The sequence below is a fragment of the Manis pentadactyla genome, chromosome 11 (genome assembly GCF_030020395.1).
Source record: "Manis pentadactyla isolate mManPen7 chromosome 11, mManPen7.hap1, whole genome shotgun sequence".
Lineage (NCBI taxonomy): Eukaryota > Metazoa > Chordata > Mammalia > Pholidota > Manidae > Manis > Manis pentadactyla.
Genome location: NC_080029.1, coordinates 49,581,216 through 49,598,023, shown reverse-complemented (window position 1 = coordinate 49,598,023; position 16,808 = coordinate 49,581,216). Strand labels below are relative to the sequence as shown.

Genomic DNA, 16,808 nt, shown 5'->3' with positions numbered 1-16,808 from the left:
AGTGGTACACTTGATGGTTCCCCTTATGCGGAGGAAGAAAGGACCTGAGATATGCATGGACCTGCGGGTGGTGGCAAACAGCTTGTTCAGTGATAAAGAGTCTGGAAGGAACTAGACTGAAAGATCACTGGGAGAAGACGCATAAACTGTACTTGTGGCAGTGAGCCCAGAGCTTGAGGATCTCCAGGCCTCCCATATTAATGCCCACCAGAGAGGATCCACTGCAGGGGAAGCACTGAGCAACCAGACAGAGGATGTCTTCTCTGGTGGGTGTCAGCCTGCTCTGTCCTTGGCCACGCCAGTGCTTGTGTAAGTGACCCATGAACAGAGTGGCCCTGGCTCAGGGATGGTGGTTATGCAGGCCCAACGGCACTGGCTCCCTGTCTCCGAGGCTCACTGGCTCCTGCGGCTGCTGAGTATCCAACCTGCCAGTAGCAAAAACAATACTGAGGTGCTCATCTGCAATGTCCTCTAAGAAGACCAGCTGCTATGTGGAAGGGGCAGTGATGTCCTTACTGGAATTTATACTATAGATAGGGGTTTTGCCTTTCCTGCCTTCACAATCCAAGGCTTAGAGAATGCCTGTGTTGCATGGGAGTCCACCCAACATCAGACCAAGGGGTCTATTTTACAGCAAAGAAGGCATGACAACTAGCACATGGAATGGGATCCATAGGTTCTATCATACACCTCCTCACCTACACCAGCCAGCCTAACAGAACCATGGAATCTGTACCACAGCCCCTTGAGGGTGCATGCATTATACCAGTGGCCATATGGTGCTGTGTTATCAGGAGCGAATTCATAGGTTTGGGGACAAGGAGGAAAGTAGGACTTGACTCTCATCATCATTCCCAATGACCTACTTGTGGAAATCATGCTTTCTGTCCCCCAAATTCTCTCATATTTGCAGAGCTTTATGTATACATAATAGGCCATTGGAAAAACACAAATGTCCATCAATAGGTAATTACTTAAATATAGGACTTCATAGTAGATTTAAATGATAAAATAGTATGCAACTGTTAAAAAAGAATAAGGCATATCAATATGTGTTGACTTAAAAAGATGTCCAAGATACAGTACCAAGTGTAAAAAACCAGAGTAGTATGGATTTGATAGAATATTATAGCATTTGTATCTGTTTTTTAAAAAGGAAATATGTGCTTTTGCACAAGCACAGAAATCTTCTGGAACAGCACACGAGACTGTTTGTTTGGGGAATGAGAATAGCTGGTGAAGGGCAAGGTCGATGTCCTTTTCACTTTACAATCTTCTGTACCTTCAGGGTTTCTTCTTACATAAGCAAAAACTATTTTACAAATGATTTGCATATGTCTACCTGCTATACTATAAAACCAAGATAAATATTTTGAAGTTCATTTCAGTGAACTAGTTAATACATCAATTTTAGGAGGAAAAGCTGTTTTCATTATTTAAAAAGCTATTTAATTATTACCACCATCTCCAATCTACAGGAAAATATTCCGCACCCCTCATGGTGGTGCTGAGCAATCATTCTTTAACTCTCTTTTGGGAAAGGAAAGCTGAATTGATCCCATATTTCCTCCAAATGCCAAGAGCCTCATGTAGACACCCAGGCTAATATTTTTTTCCCCAGGGATGGCTAGAGAAGGAGATGGTGTGACATATGGTCAAAAGTATTGGAAAAGCTGGAATTCCAATTGGAGTTCTAAGTGGAGAGGGGCGTGAAGTTTATTTATTTTAGATTTGCCATAGGCAACATAGATGAAACAGAATGTGCCAGGCTGGTCGTCTGGCCAGGGACCTTCACGGAGGTCTCTTCTGGATTCCTCTCAAGACCCAGCACAGGCTAAGTATTTGCATAGTAGGCGCTCCATCTGTTTCATTGATTAAAAAAGTATATGAAAAGTACCAGGAAAGAAGCAGTAAAAATGTGATCAAAATGAAAATTAACAATGCTAGCCAAAAATTAATGCAGCAATGCACTGACAGTTATAAAACAAACTGGTTTTTATATATGGTTGTTAGCATCAGGTGGCTTAGAAACTCACTTCTCATTATCCTAACAAAAAGAGTAATCGAGTTCAAAGATTTTCAACTAGGCAATTTTATCCAACAGCATTTGCAGTACAGAGCTTTTAAAGTTAATAAGTAATAAAGAAGGTTAATAATTAGCAAGCAAATATGCCTGTGGAGGCAAATTTGTGACCTGAAACATCAATACCACTAAACAGGTGAATTAAAACATGAAAAAAGTTTAAAGTGAAAAATACAAGACTGGACCACTTAGAAAATTTTCCATTCCACATAAAAAGTACTATCTTCTAGTATGGTCTGACTATTTTATAATTACTATACGTAACACAGTCTGTCTATAACTTTTATTTGCTGGAAATAAAAATAGGGGGCAAAAAAAAGCAATGGCATAATTATATTTTGTATCAGTGTGCATTATAAACTCTTATTCTGCCTCCTGATCTGTAATATTTTTTTTTTCTAGAGTCTAAGTGTGTGGCAGGATGTGTGTAGGAGCATTTTGGGCACTGACAGATGGCAGTATGTGCTTAATCTCCTTACAAACTGGGTGTCTTTATAAAGGTAACGAGCCAGCCTGTTGATTTCTGCTTCTTTTGTTCTAAAAGTATTTGTGTGGCAGCTTTATTACTTAGGAGTTCACTACACAGCAGGAATACAATCTTTTAAGATAAACACATTGTGAACTAAGCCAAAAGATCTTCTAACACACAAACAAAACAGTCTGTTACTATTTACAGTTAGTATGTTATGTTTAAAAAAAAATTAAACAGGTCTCCACTTGTTGAACAAGTAAGGAGAGATGATGATAAGGAGGATTTGTTTGGTTTCTATCATTGTGGGCAAGGAAATGCTCTGCTCTGTCTTCTATGCTACTGACCGCCAGTTTCCATAAGGCCCCACATCTATCAATATATTAGTAATGAACATCGAGGAGCCAGAACTCCCCGTCTCTAAGAAAAACGTCTGCCTATGACTGAAGTTGTATAACTCAAAGGTCCAAAACAGCCTGCAGGCCAACAATTAGTGGCAGATATGTTCTGTTTGGCCTGAATGGTGTTTAATTTTTTATAAAATTACTTGTCAGCATTTTAAAGTCAGATTTCATTCTCACTAAAAGGAACCAGGGCTCTTTGGAAAAATGACTGATTCCAGAGCTGGGGCAAGAAAAGCCTGGGACATTCTGTTGTGATACACAATAAGGAAGTGCGGGCAGGAATGAGGGGCATGTGTCAGGACAAAGGAGCTGGATCCACGGGGCCCCACGGGACCAAAGGCATGACAACTGGAGAGCCAAAAGGAGAGTGGCAGTGATGGTTTGCGATATGTTGGGAAAAAGCCCATAGATTCACAGTGATACTAAAAAGTGTGTGTCTGAGGTGCGAGTGAAGGAAAGGTTTTTTTCAATATAAAAATTATAAAGAGACTAAAGTGATATGGCAACTAAATGCAAACATATGCTCATTGATTAGATTCTTTAATTTATTTAAAATGTTTTAAATTAAATTTGATACAGCCTATATTAGATGATAATAGAGTCAGTGATAAATTTCTGAAGTGTGAAAATCATATTGTACATATACAGAAAAATGCCTTTTGTTCAAGAAGATAATGCTGCATACTCAGGGAAATGATTCAGTCAAAGAATTGTGTGTGTGTGTGTGAAAGAGAGAGAGAGAAGGAGGCAGGGAGAGAGACAGAAAGGAAATAGAGCAGAATTCTAAAAACTGACTAATCTAGTGGAAAGGACTCAGGCATTCATTGTGTTCTTTCCACTTTATGTTTTGTAATTTTTTCAAAACAGTTGTGCAGAAAAACCCAGATTTTACATAAAATTCTTATTTCTAGCTTTTTAAAAAAAGATTCTGAAAATCAAGCACCCTCGGCTTGTGGTAGTTACCCAGTTCACATGAGACAGGAAGTCTCCAGCTTGCCCTAGTTCCACCTCTCCATCTTGTCTGACTTTTGGCCTGCTCCATTCATTTATGTTACCAGTTTATCCCCATAGAGACTTGAGTTTGTAATCTCATATAAACCATAATAGGAAATGCTGAACATAGCTAAAACAATTTATAGAAATAAGTTATGGACCCATTTCAACAATCAAACAATTTGAAGAGAAGATACCTAGAAAATGGCACCTACTAGCAACAGCAGGACTCAATTCTTAAAGATTGTCACAGGATTTCCCACTGAGACTCAGTATTAAATTGGGAGATAATTCAACTAATATTGGGAGTGCAGAAGGCTTAACAGCTGTAAAAGCTCTGACTAGGTTCTAGTACTAGGGAGCATCTACTGCATCTACTCTAAAGTTAGCATTCAGTGCTGAGTGTGGCCTTGACACAAGAGCACCTGGAATTAAGCACTTAATAAATGCTTTGGATAACAGCACACCCTGATATTAGTACTTCCCACAGCACCTACCATCTGCGGGATGGTAATCTGCCCAGCAGTATTTCTGGTCTGGTATTTTAAAATAGTGAACCTCTTGGGAGAGACCACATGAAATGCTTCACCTCTAGCGCCACCCATGTTTAAATTCCACCTTTCTGCCTCCCCACCTGGGTGGTTTTCCCTCCTATGCCACTGCTCTTCATGACCCTCTACTTTCCTGCCCTTGCTTGGCTACTGGTAGATGTGCAGCCCAAGATCCCCGCTCTCCTCAGCAAAATGTCAGCAAAGCAATGCCAAACAGGCATAAAGCAGGGCGATGGGTGGCCGGGCCTCTGGAGCTTGCCCAAGGGCACCCAACAGCTCTGAGCCAGATGTGAAACTGCGATCCCTAACTGTGGCTCCTGTCCGCATGCCATCACTCAGCCCCACAGCCTCACTGGAAGGTTACTGAAAGTGAAGAGGCAGTAGGAAAAAAGGGAACACTCCGGAGACACTGTGTAGGTTTTTACTATTCATGATTCATTGACATCAAAGGAAAGCACGTTTCTGGCACATGGTACACATCACCTTCCCACACCCCGTGGACCCTTGTTTGTCATATTTGTCCCCCAAAGGAGCCTTTCTGCATTGTTTCCTAATCGCCTCTGAGTGAAATTTTAATTCCACAAATAAACTGTGTATCTGTACATGCACTTTGTGTATAATTGTGCATTCTGCAATAAAAAAGCTAGGTTCCTTCCACCTCCCCAGAACAAATTTTCATCTTCTGGGATGTGATACTGGTCTAAGAATGCATGTAATATTTATAGTAAAGTTTTAAATGGACATTTCCCCCCATACTTATTCTTATCTCTGTTGGTGACAAACCATAACTTTTTGACTTTTAAAATCATCTACATGCTTATGGAAGGAGAGTTGGAAGGAGCTGCTGTTCCTGTAAGAATCTGCACTCAGGCCCCATGGCAGCCCTGGGTCCCACAGCAAAGTCCCTGCCAGTGTGAGGGCAGAGTCAGTCCTGAGGCCCAGTCCCTGGGAGCTGGTATAGCATGGCGGGAGCAGCAGGGCATGGGCTTGGGGACCGACAGAGCCCGTCTGCATTCCAGCTTACTAACCAGAGGCAAATCATTAGCCATCCTAAATCCATCTGTAAGTGAGGGTAATAATACCTACCTTCTAAGGTTGTTATAAATGTAATTTGTGCATCCTAGGCAACAATATTGGCCCTTGCCGAAGTCTACTGGGTCGCCAAATGGCAATATGTGATTCCTTCTCCTTTCTTGTCCCTCGTTTTTCTTGTCTTCTGGAGGGTGGCTTGTCACAGACAATGTCCTTTAGCTGCTGCTTTTAGCCCTTGGCTGATGTTGGTCTGATCTACTCTAAGGCCCCTGTACCATCTGCCACACTGTTGAAGGTCTACCCAGGCAGCTCAAGGTGCCTCTGTTCTGTCCTTCATCTCAACTCTGCTGGGGGCATCTACTCCTACCATTGCTGGTTGAATTCTTTGCTTCCTCCCACAAGAGTTCTACCATTATCACTCCACAGAGAGAAGATATAGCATCATAAAGGCTTGGAACCTTAGTAATACAATTATTTTGGGTCAGTTGGTTCATGTTTGTTTTGAACCAGTAGTCCTTTTCTTTCTGGACACATAGACACTCCCCAGGGAGCTGGACTGGGTTCAGTAACAGCCACCTGCGTTAGCAGAGCCAGTGCTCACTTCCCCCTACAGGGCTTGTGATGACTACCGCCTATCGTGCCAGATTTCTGGATTTAAGGTGATTTTCTCATAGGGATCTTGCCTCTCTGTAATCTGGCTTCTGTCATGACCACTCCACTTCCCATTCAAAGTATTTTCATATATTTGAACCCTAGTTATGGAACGGAGTTAGATTTTTTTCCCAAAAGGTTCATGGGCAATATGCAAATCAGAAGCTGTTGTCTGTCCTGGGGGAAGAGGTTCTGCACCCTCACCCTGGAGACAACTGTGAGTCCTGCTACATTAAGATTAAGGCCAGTATAATAAAGAACCTAGCAACATTCCAGATAAAATCTCCTAGCTAGTCCATGAATTGGTCTTTTATTATGCTGTTATAGCTATTTTTGGTCAAGATTCAGGTGGGTAACTCCAGGTCCTAGCTCCAGGAATCCTCTCCAATAACATCAAGTTTTCTCTCTACTGGACTGATACCATTAGCACATAAATATACTTAGTTCTCCCATATTAAAAGCAACGACTACAAAAATTCTCTGTTGATCTCACATCTTACCAAGCTCCTACTATCCCATTTCTCAGCTTCCTTTTATAATAAAATTCCTCAGAACAGTTGCTTATAGTACCATCCCCACTTTGTTCTTCTCATTCTCTCCTGAAACCTCTCTGGAAAAGCTTTCTTCCTACCACTCCACCCAAACAGCTCCTGTCCAGATCTCAAAAGACTCTCAGGTTTCCAAAGCCAATGGTTAATTCTAAGTCTGTACTGATGGTGATCTTAGACACTGGGACCATCCCCTCCTTCTTAGAACATTGTCTTCACTAACCTTTCAATAATGTTGCCCTTGGGATTTTCTTCACCCTTCTTGTCTCCTTTGCTGGTTCCTCCTCACCTTCCTGATCTCTAAGTGCTGGAGTGACAGGGGTCAGTCTTTGGTACCTGTCTCTCCATTCCCCCAGGAGAACCGGTCTCACTGCTTTAAGTGCCACTGGCATGCTGATGACGCCCAACTTTATATCTCCATCCTGGACTTTCTCCTGAAAGCCAGACTTGTGTATTTAATTACCTGCCTTATAGTCTCTTTGGATTTGCATCTCAAACTTGCATATCCAAAAAAGAACTCTTGATTTCCTTTCTCCCAAACTTGCCCCTGGGTCTCCCTATCACAATGGATGATCTCTTTGTTCTTCCAGTTATTCAGAAACTTTGGAGTCTTGATTCCTCATCCAACCATCAGATTCCTAAGTGTTCTTCTCTCAAAATAAGTCTTGAATCCAACCACCTCCACTGCTACCACTCTGAACCCATCACCTCAGACTTGGATTACTCCAGCAGTCTTCTAACTGATATTCCTGTTTTTGGAGTTGGAAAAACTGGCAACTAGAGGAATCCTTCTAGAATGTAAGTCATGACAAAGCACCCCTCTGCTCAAAACCCTCTAATGGCCCCTATCTCATTCAGTGTAAAATCCACAGTCCCTATCATGGACCACAAGGTCCTCATGTCTGACCCCCTTACCTCTCTAACTCCATCTCCTATGATCCTCACCCTCACTTACTCTGCTACAGGCACACTGATCTTTTTGCTCCTCCTAGAACATACCAGAACATGCCTAGAATACACCGGGTGATCCTGCCTTGGGGTCACTGAACTTACTATTCCCTCTGCTTGGATTGCTTTTCCCCCTCTGGAGTCATATCTTCCCATTTTGTTTATTTCAAATGTCATTCATTAGAAAGGCTTTTCCTAACCACCCTATATAAAAAAGCAAACTCCACCATCTCTCTATACCCCCTTATTCTGATTATTTTTCATTTTTATACTTGACATATAATTATTTGTTTACTGCCAGTCTCTCCTTAGTTGGGAGGGCGGGACCCACAGCAGGGTCTGGTACATAACAGGGGTTCTGTAAAAACTCGCCAAATGAACACATGTCAACTATATTACACACGGGCACCTCATCAAAAACACTGAATGAGAATACTGAATTCTTTTTTTCCCCCCACAATGGAAGGTGAGTTTGAGAAAGGGTGGGATAGTTGTTGTGAGCTCAGGTACTGCAGTTTAATTTATTATGGTCAATTTATACTTAATTTGTTCTTGGAGTATGAGCTGATTTTAACTAAAGCAATTGTTTATTTTTTAAATCCTAATTATGTAACCTAGAAACAACATGATTCAAAATTAAAACATTAAAGGATTGATTGCAGTAGGACTTCTAGCTGAATGGTGAATTTTATTTAGCTTAGGAAACAATTTATTAGTACAAATACTGAATTTGTCTCATAAAAATGTGTCACTCTCCAAATGGCATGAAAGAATGCTATTTGAAATGTATTTCAATTTTTCAGGAAAAAATGTTTCCTAAAAATATTAGTAAAATAGGTTTTTAAAAAAATAGTAATTATCATCCTTGAAAGAAGATACCAATGGAGACTTACAATACAATATATGCTTCTACACCAGGAATGGGATGCATTATAAATGTGCTGCCTTGAAAATTGCACAACTGGTTGCTGGACAATTCAGTCCCATGATCTTAACTGCTTGAGAGGAAAAAATTACAATTTTTAAAAGACTCCAATAGCAACTACTGGGAGTTGCTTTAAGTGACTAAATAAACAGTTTAGAAACATAACACACAAGGAATTCTCTGAGGATAGACACAGGACAAATTCTATTATAAAATCCAAGAGACTATTCAGCTCTTCTGTATGCTAGTATTTCGTTGTATCAGAATTAGATCCTATAAGCATGACATCATCTGATCTGGGGAATATTTGTGTTCCCAGACATAGTGTTAACTTTCACGAAATTTCGGCTGCACAAAACAAATGGTGTCACCATTTCCATCAATGGATAGTGAAATGAGAAAGATAAGGGCAACAGTACACACACATATACATTCATATACACCAGAGAAGTGTATATACATAGATGTTAGTTTTTTTCTAAAATTTTGTCTTCCTTAGTTTTTTAAAAAGTATTAAGATGGCCTTTCTTATTAACAAAATTGGGACTTTTCAAGTGCCTGCATTCCAAATACCCAAATAAAGTTCTCTTGTTAATGTAGCTTTAAAAAATGCCTTCTTTTATGAAGTGATGGTGATTATAGTTGGTTGTTGGTTTTAAAAATGCTCACAACCCTATCTCAATCTGCAAAAAAAAAGTGTGTGTGTGAAATTTTTCTGGTCCATGAAATCCAAAACTCTGAAAATCACAACTTATTAATAAAAAAATCTTGGCTGGCTTCCTTCTTTTCAGGAGAAAGCTAAGCCTCTTTAGCGTAGAATTCAAAACCTTGTGTATTTGGTCTTAATCTACTGCTCTTGTTTTTCTTATTTTGATACGAGCCGTCAAGGGTCTGCCCCCTGCCTGGCCTCACCTCCATTGGCTAAGATCACCAGGCACCTTCAGCTTCAGGCCTCCTAGGTCCTCATTAGACTCCCTAGCAGGGCTCACTAAGGCCCAGTTCTCTGGTGGGTATGCAAGAAAAACCCTAGGAGTGCCAACTCACTGAGCCACTGGGCTGCCACCTTCCCCTGAGCCCGAGTTGCTTTGCTCAGTTTAGTATTCCTCTTCCTGTTGCCACATTCCAGCTCAGATGGGGCCCTAACACACTTGCCCTAGACCTCACCAGTTTCCTGTTCTCAGGGACTACAACATGTCCCCTAGAGTCAGGTGTCAAACCTCCAAGGTCTCCTGGGACCAAGATGCAGCTATGTGCTAACCATGACATATCCCAGGCCAGACCTGTATCCCAGGAAATATCTCCCGGCCCTCCTAGTAGACCTGACTTCCTTTCCTTCCATTCTCCCCCTAGCATGTTAGCACCCAGCAGGCTTCTTGGCTAATACTTTGGGGTTAACACCTGTGTTCCCTCAATATACTGCTTTCTATTTACGCACCTTCTCCTAGGAGAGGGTGCCTGAATGCCATAGCTCTCATTTCACACCACCCTAAGTATTTCAAAGTCTAGTTCAAATGTGCCTCCAAACATTTTATTTAGAGGGTTCATACTAGGCATGGGGACACGAGGTGAATGAACAGGCCCTGTCTGTTAGGAACCCAGTCTGCCAGGAGTGAGAGCAGAGGGGAAGTCCATCTTGCTTCCCTTCCACAAGTTAACTGTCTGAAAGGCAAGGTGAAAACATTCTTTATGTGCAATGGGGCTGTGTAAATATTTAGTGAACAAATAAATGGGGGAAACAGTACTTCATTTAAAAGACCCTCAATTCATTTATTCAGCAAATATCTAAAAACCCATCATGTGGTAGGAACATCACAGAATTTTGAAGGGACAGACTCTACCAATAATCTAGTCCCAGCATCTCACATAGATTAGGGGAGCGTACACCTGTGCACTTCATTTTGGAGAACGGGGTGTTATGTGCTTTGAAATAAGACTCCTGTGCATGCACCTCCAGCCTTCTGAGCACATCAATATTCAGTTATTTAAGAGAATACACCTGACTTCCTATTTATGGCAACACCTACCCTTTCTAAATGCTAATTTAGTAACATTTTTTTTCAACCCAACAATAACATTTATTGGAGGCCTACTATGTGCCATGTAGTTGATACAGAGATACAGAGGCAAACTCCCCATCTTAACTCAGGAAGCTACACCTGTAAACACAGTATTGCTAATGAATGGTGAGAGGTTTCAGAGGCATCCACAGTTGACCTTACAAGTCAGAGAAACAATATTTTCCACCAGAAACAGATCATCTTCATAAATAAATCCAAATCCAATTCACTTTCTCCTCTAGGAAACAACAGAGACAGTGAAAAATGCCCATCAGCCCAAGAGAAATGCTGAGAATCTGTCCCTCTGTAGAGAGCAGGGCAGAGCACTGCTTTTCTGACCCCTTTCTTGTGGAGCACTAGTTAGGGAAGGGAGCTTTAGAAGTGTCTTCTCAGAACAGATAACATCCTGCTGCTAAAGAACATCCTAAACCCAAACAGAGAAAGGTTTCCTATTATCCACCCATTTTAATTTAATTTATCCAAAGCCTGCCACTTCCCATTCAGGGTCCTTATCAAGAGATCACCCCACACACTCAATTCATGGTGAACATAAGACTTTGAGGGTGGTCTTGTGGAGAAGCAAGGATAAGAGAAAATCCCCTGGATGTCCCACTCATCTCCCACTAGGCTGCTCTTTTCTTCTCATAGAGTTAGTTATACACGTCACAACGCAGAAGGCCAAACTGTCTGAAAACAAGCTAACCCCACTGTGTTCATTACATGTCATATTTACATTCAGATTCGGGTTTCATCTTCACAGAAATTCAGAAAAGAAACCTCTTCCACTACAGGAAAAAATACTTTCAACTTGGAGTAAACAACATGTCCACTCCACTGTATAATAGTCTCCTAGGGTCAACTAATAAATATTTTTAAAGTGATCATTTCACCTAGTTAAGAAAGGTCCATCTACAGACAGGGCATTATGATGCTTAGCAGTAGATAAATGCGAGTGGGAATGAAAACCTAGCATGTCAGCTTCCTAGCATGTTGAAAACAGGTGAATGATTAATTCTCTGAATGGATTGAGACTTTCAACAGAACATAATCTACATGTTTAAAAATAATGAATTCTACTTGAATTTTGCTGTTCCTGTTCTCTCCAGGTTGATGGCTCTTGAGGAACCAGATCTACAGAGGACATGGGAAAGAAGCGACTGGCAAAGAAAATAAAATGCCCCACAGCATCTCTGAAGGTGACCACCACGGTTCCCTGCACCTCCGGCTCTGCTTTCAAGCTTACTATATAATTGGGAACTTGTGCATAGACATCCCGCTTGTGTCACTGAGAGCAAAAGTCTACATCTCAAGGCATTTATTTAATATAACACACCTTACTTTAATTTTTTATCTCAGAAAATTCACTTAAAAGAATACATTACCTTGAGCATGCGGATTTCTCGAAGGGCGATTTTCTTTATGACAGGGTCATCTTCTGATTCCAGAAACCTCTTGATGGCCACAATCTGACCCGTGTCCCTGTTCCTGCATTTGAAAACCACCCCATAGGATCCTTCGCCAATTTTCCCAATTTTTTCATACTTCTCCATCACAGAGGAATAAATCTTCACATAGTTTGAAAATGTCGCTTATAAATTATTGGCAGGACAGCCCGCACTAGAGCCCCGCTCAACGATGGGTCTTTGCCAAGGACCTAAAACAGAACAAGGGCATTTGTTACAGAATTAGGAATCGACTCACATCTAAAGCCTTGCTCCTCAGCAATGGCAGTGTGATCGAGGATGACGGCCTGGAGTGAGCTGCCTTCAATAACCCAGCTGTAATCGCTACCTACGCCGCAAGTTAAAATGTAACCCGTTATCCTTAAACGAACCCAGTTATAAGACAATCTATCTTTTAAAATGTTATGGTTCATCCGATCTGAGACACATGAGCTGGCTGCAGACGGGGAAGGCTGAAGGCTTCCCCGGTTCTAATTTCGGGTCTTATTTTCTTATTTCCCACAGGCAAGAAGACACCGCCCGGCTGCCCGCGGGCCAGGTGGGCGGGGCGCCGTGCCCTGCAGTGTGCGCCCCGGCTCCGCCGCGCCCCGCCGTCCCGCGAGGGCAGGCAGCAGGGCCGCGCGCGCGCGCGCGCCCACCTCTCCCTCCCGCGGCGGCTGCGCCCTCCTTCCCGCCCGCGCCGCGCGCCGCGCTGCGCAGCCTCGAACGGCGCCACGTGGCGGCCCCGCCTGCCGGCCCGCGCCTACTTCCCCGCCTGAGACCCGCTCGCCGCGGCTGCTGGGCCCGGCGGAGCTCCCTCCTGGCTCACCCTCGCCCGGCCCCGCCCCCGCCCCCGTCTCCGCCGACCCGGCCCGCGATCGCTAAGGGAACGGCCCCCGCTCTGGGCCGGCCTGGGAGGGGCCGTCGCGGCCGGCTTCCCCCCAAACCCCGGCCGCGCCGCCGTCCTTGCTGTGGAGAAGGGCCCTGGCGGGCGGCCCCTCAAGCCCCAGCAGAAGCTGTTCTCACAAGGGTCCGGGTCCCTGCGCGTCCTTCCGTCGAGAGAGGCGGCTGCAGGCCTGCAACCCGCAGATCGTAGAAAACGCAGGGATAGGAGAGTGCTGGGAAGACGCCTGCGCCAGGAGCCCCCTCTCCGCCTTCCGCTTGCAGGCCGTGCCACACGGGCAGGGCCGTTCCCACACCGTGCTGTAACTCGCCCGTACTCTGTGCTCGACTGTAAACGCCTTGAGGGCAGCTTGTATGTCTGTCCCAATCAGTGTTGTAGCATCCAGTCAATGAATGAATGAATGACAGAGAGAGAAGAAAAGAGTAAGGTATTGTGACTGGAACTGATTTAAGTCAGAATTTCCCTCCACAAGCTGGGTTGGGGAGGGTTTCCGTGACCAACGACTTCACTGTCGCCAGGCTCCTGATATGGGAGATGGAAGCTTAAGTACCTGCCTTGTTTTGGGCTCCTTATCGCATCCTTCTCCCAAATGGCTCTTGCTCAGGTCTGAGCACAGTGGTGAAGTTAATGGACCCGGGGAAATCACGGAGTAAAGCAATCTGCCACTCTCCCTACGCCAAACATTCAGATGGGTGTTTCCCCTGGAAGCAGTACCTGAGGAGAGAAAATAAACATACTGCCTATGAAGCACGGTCCAATACTGTTTCAAGAACCATAGCACTAAATATAAATCGGGATAGGGCACAGGAAGGAGCTGGAGGTAGGAGGAAAGAGATTGATTGGTGGCTGCCTTGAAAACAGAGTAGTATGCAGGCAGGGTCGAGGGCCAGAGGTGGTCTGTGAACCTAGAAATTGTTTGCAATTACAAATGTTTGCAAACCACTGATAGGTTTTCTGTCCCTATAGTTTTGCCTTTCCCAGAATGTCATATAAATAGAATTATACATTATGTAGCCTTTTGAGCCTAAGCTTGTTTTACTTATTATAATGCATTTGAGATATATACAAATTGTTGCATTTATCCTTCCTTTTTATTACTCATTTTAGTTCATTCCTTTTTATTTTTCAGTAGTAGTCCATTGTATGGATACAAAACAATTTTTTAAAAATCCATTCCTATTTGAAGAACATTTGACTTATTTCCAGTTTTTGTGAGTATAAACCAAGCTACTATAAACATTCTTGCATTGTCTTTCATGTGAACGTATGTTTTCATTTTTTGGGGAAAAATAATATGTAAGAGGAGGACTGCTGGATCATATAAGTATGTGTTACTGTAACTGCTAAGATGTCTTCCAGAGTGACATTCCTGCCAGAGATATTCCAGTCACTCTGCACCAGTGCTATCACTTGGTTTTGTTTTGATTTTAGTAATTCTAATACGTGGGTGAGGGTCTCTTGTGGTTTTAATTTGCTTTCCTTAATCTCTCATGTTGAGCATTTTGTTGTTGTTTATTTTTTGTATTTTTTTCCCCATCTGGATGTTTTCTCCCTTCCAAGTTCTTTGGGGTTTTCTATGTAGACAATCATGTCATCTGCAAATAGAGGCAGTTTTAGTTCTTTCTAACTGGTAATCCTTTTGTTTCTTTTTATCTTACTGCACTTGGTAGGTCCTCCAGAGTGATAGCAAATAGGAGTGGTGAGAGCAGACATCCTTACTTCTGATCTTCAGAGGGAAGCATTCACCAGTAGGTAGTATGCTAGTAGACTTTATAGATGCTGTAGCAGGCAGTTTCTAAGAGAGCCCTTAATGATCCCTGCTTCCTGGTATTCATGCCCTTGTGTAGTTCGCTTCCCTGTATTGTTGGCTTGACGAACAACTGTGACTTGCTTCTAAGGAATAAAATATGGCAAAGTAATGGACTATCACTACTGAGATTATGTTACAAAGAGACTGTGGTTTCTGCCTTGGGTGCTTTTTTAAAAATTTTTTATTAAGGTATTATTGATATACACTCTTATAAAGGTTTCACATGAAAAAACAATGTGGTTACTACATTTACCCATATTATCAAGTCCCCACCCATACCCCAATTCAGTCACTAGCCATCAATGCAGCAAGATTCCACAGATCCACTATTTGCCTTCTCTGTGCTACACTGTTCTACCTGTAATCCCCCACACCATGTGTACTAAACATGATACCCCTCAATCCCCTTCTCCCTCCCTCCCTCCGCACCCTCCCTCCCATACCCTCCCCTTTGGTAACCACTAGTTCCTTCTTGGAGTCTCTGAGTCTGCTGCTATTTTGTTCCTTCAGTTTTGCTTCGTCGTTATACTCCACAAATGAGGGAAATCATTTGGCACTTGTCTTTCTCCGCCTGGCTTATTTCAATGAGCATAATGTCCTCCAGCTCCATCCATGTTGTTGCAAATGGTAGGATTTGTTTCTTCCTACGGCTGAACAGTATTCCACGGTGTATATGTACCACATCTTCTTTATCCATTCATCTACTTATGGACATTTAAGTTGCTTCCATATCTTGGCTATTGTAAAAAGTACCGCAATAAACACAGGGGTGCATATGTCTTTTTGAGTCTGAGAAGTTGTATTCTTTGGGTAAATTCCAAGGAGTGGAATTCCCGGGTCAAATGGTATTTCTATTTTGAGCTTTTTGAGGAACCTCCATACTGCTTTCCACAATGGTTGAACTAGCTTACATTCCCACCAGTGGGAGGGTATTCCCACCAGTGGGAACCCTCCCAGCAGTGTAGGAGGGTTCCCCTTTCTCTGCATCCTCACCAGCATTTGTTGTTCTTAGTCTTTTCGATGCTGGCCACCCTTACTGGTGTGAGGTGAAATCTCATTGTGGTTTTAATTTGCATTTCCCTGATGCTTAGTGATGTGGAGCATCTTTTCATGTGTCTGTTGGCCATCTGAATTTCTTCTTTGGAGAACTGTCTCTTCATATCCTCTGCCCATTTGTTAATCGGGTTATTTGCTTTTTGGGTGTTGAGGTGTGTGAGTTCTTTCTATATTTTGAACGTTAACCCCTTGTCAGATATGTCATTTACAAATATATTCTCCCATACTGTAGGATGCCTTTTTGTTCTGTTGATGGTGTCCTTTGCTGTACAGAAACTTTTTAGTTTGATGTAGTCCCATGAGTTCAGTTTTGCTTTTGTTTCCCTTGCTCGAGAGATGCGTTCAGGAAGAAGTTGCTCATGCTTATATTCAGGAGACATTTGCCTATGTTGTCCTCCAAGAGTTTTATGGTTTCATGACTTACATTCAGGTCTTTGATTCATTTTGAGGTTACTTTTGTGTATAGGGTTAAACAATAATCCAGTTTCATTCTCTTTCATGTAGCTGTCCAGTTTTGCCAACACCAGCTGTTGAAGAAGCTGTCATTTCCCTATTGTATGTCCATGGCTTCTTTATCATATATGAATTGACCATATGGTTGGGTTTATATCAGGGCTCTCTAGTCTGTTCCATTGGTCTATGGGTCTTTTCTTGTACCAGTACCAAATTGTTTTGATTACTGTGGCTTTGTAGTAGAGCTTGAAGTTGGGGAGCATAATCCCCCCAGCTTTATTCTTCCTTCTCAGGATTGCTTTGGCTATTCAGGGTCTTTTGTGGTTCCATATGAATTTTAGCTTGGGTGCTTTCTTATACTCTCATTCACTGTCTGAGGAATCCAGATGCCATATTGTGAGCTGCCCTATGGCAGGAACTGAGGAGGCTAACGTCCAAGAAGGACTTACGCACTCGGTCCAGTATTCTGTGAGGAACTAAAT

The 16,808-nt window shown here is 42.7% G+C and overlaps 1 protein-coding gene and 1 long non-coding RNA gene across 5 annotated transcripts in view; one reads left to right on the top strand and one right to left on the bottom strand.

Moving 5' to 3' along the window:
* The window catches only part of CDKL1 (cyclin dependent kinase like 1), a 46,595-nt gene extending 33,377 nt beyond the window's left edge, over window positions 1–13,218 (bottom strand). The window contains exons 1-2 of one of the 4 annotated variants that reach the window (XM_057488476.1): window positions 13,130–13,218; window positions 12,044–12,315 (exon numbers count right to left, since the gene is read on the bottom strand). In XM_057488476.1, the coding sequence (XP_057344459.1) occupies window positions 12,044–12,211 (168 nt within the window). In that variant the 5' untranslated portion in view covers window positions 12,212–12,315; window positions 13,130–13,218. Of the gene's footprint in view, window positions 1–12,043; window positions 12,316–12,362; window positions 12,631–12,762; window positions 12,871–13,129 lie in introns of those variants that run through there. The other 3 variants (XM_036917278.2, XM_057488477.1, XM_036917269.2) reach the window with 3 other exon arrangements.
* On the top strand, window positions 1,061–12,751 carry LOC118928262 (uncharacterized). The gene is made up of 5 exons (XR_008992497.1): window positions 1,061–2,312; window positions 2,504–2,583; window positions 7,322–9,610; window positions 11,768–11,857; window positions 12,629–12,751. It is a non-coding gene; the product is annotated as an uncharacterized LOC118928262 (long non-coding RNA).
* Window positions 13,219–16,808: the final 3,590 nt, after the last annotated feature.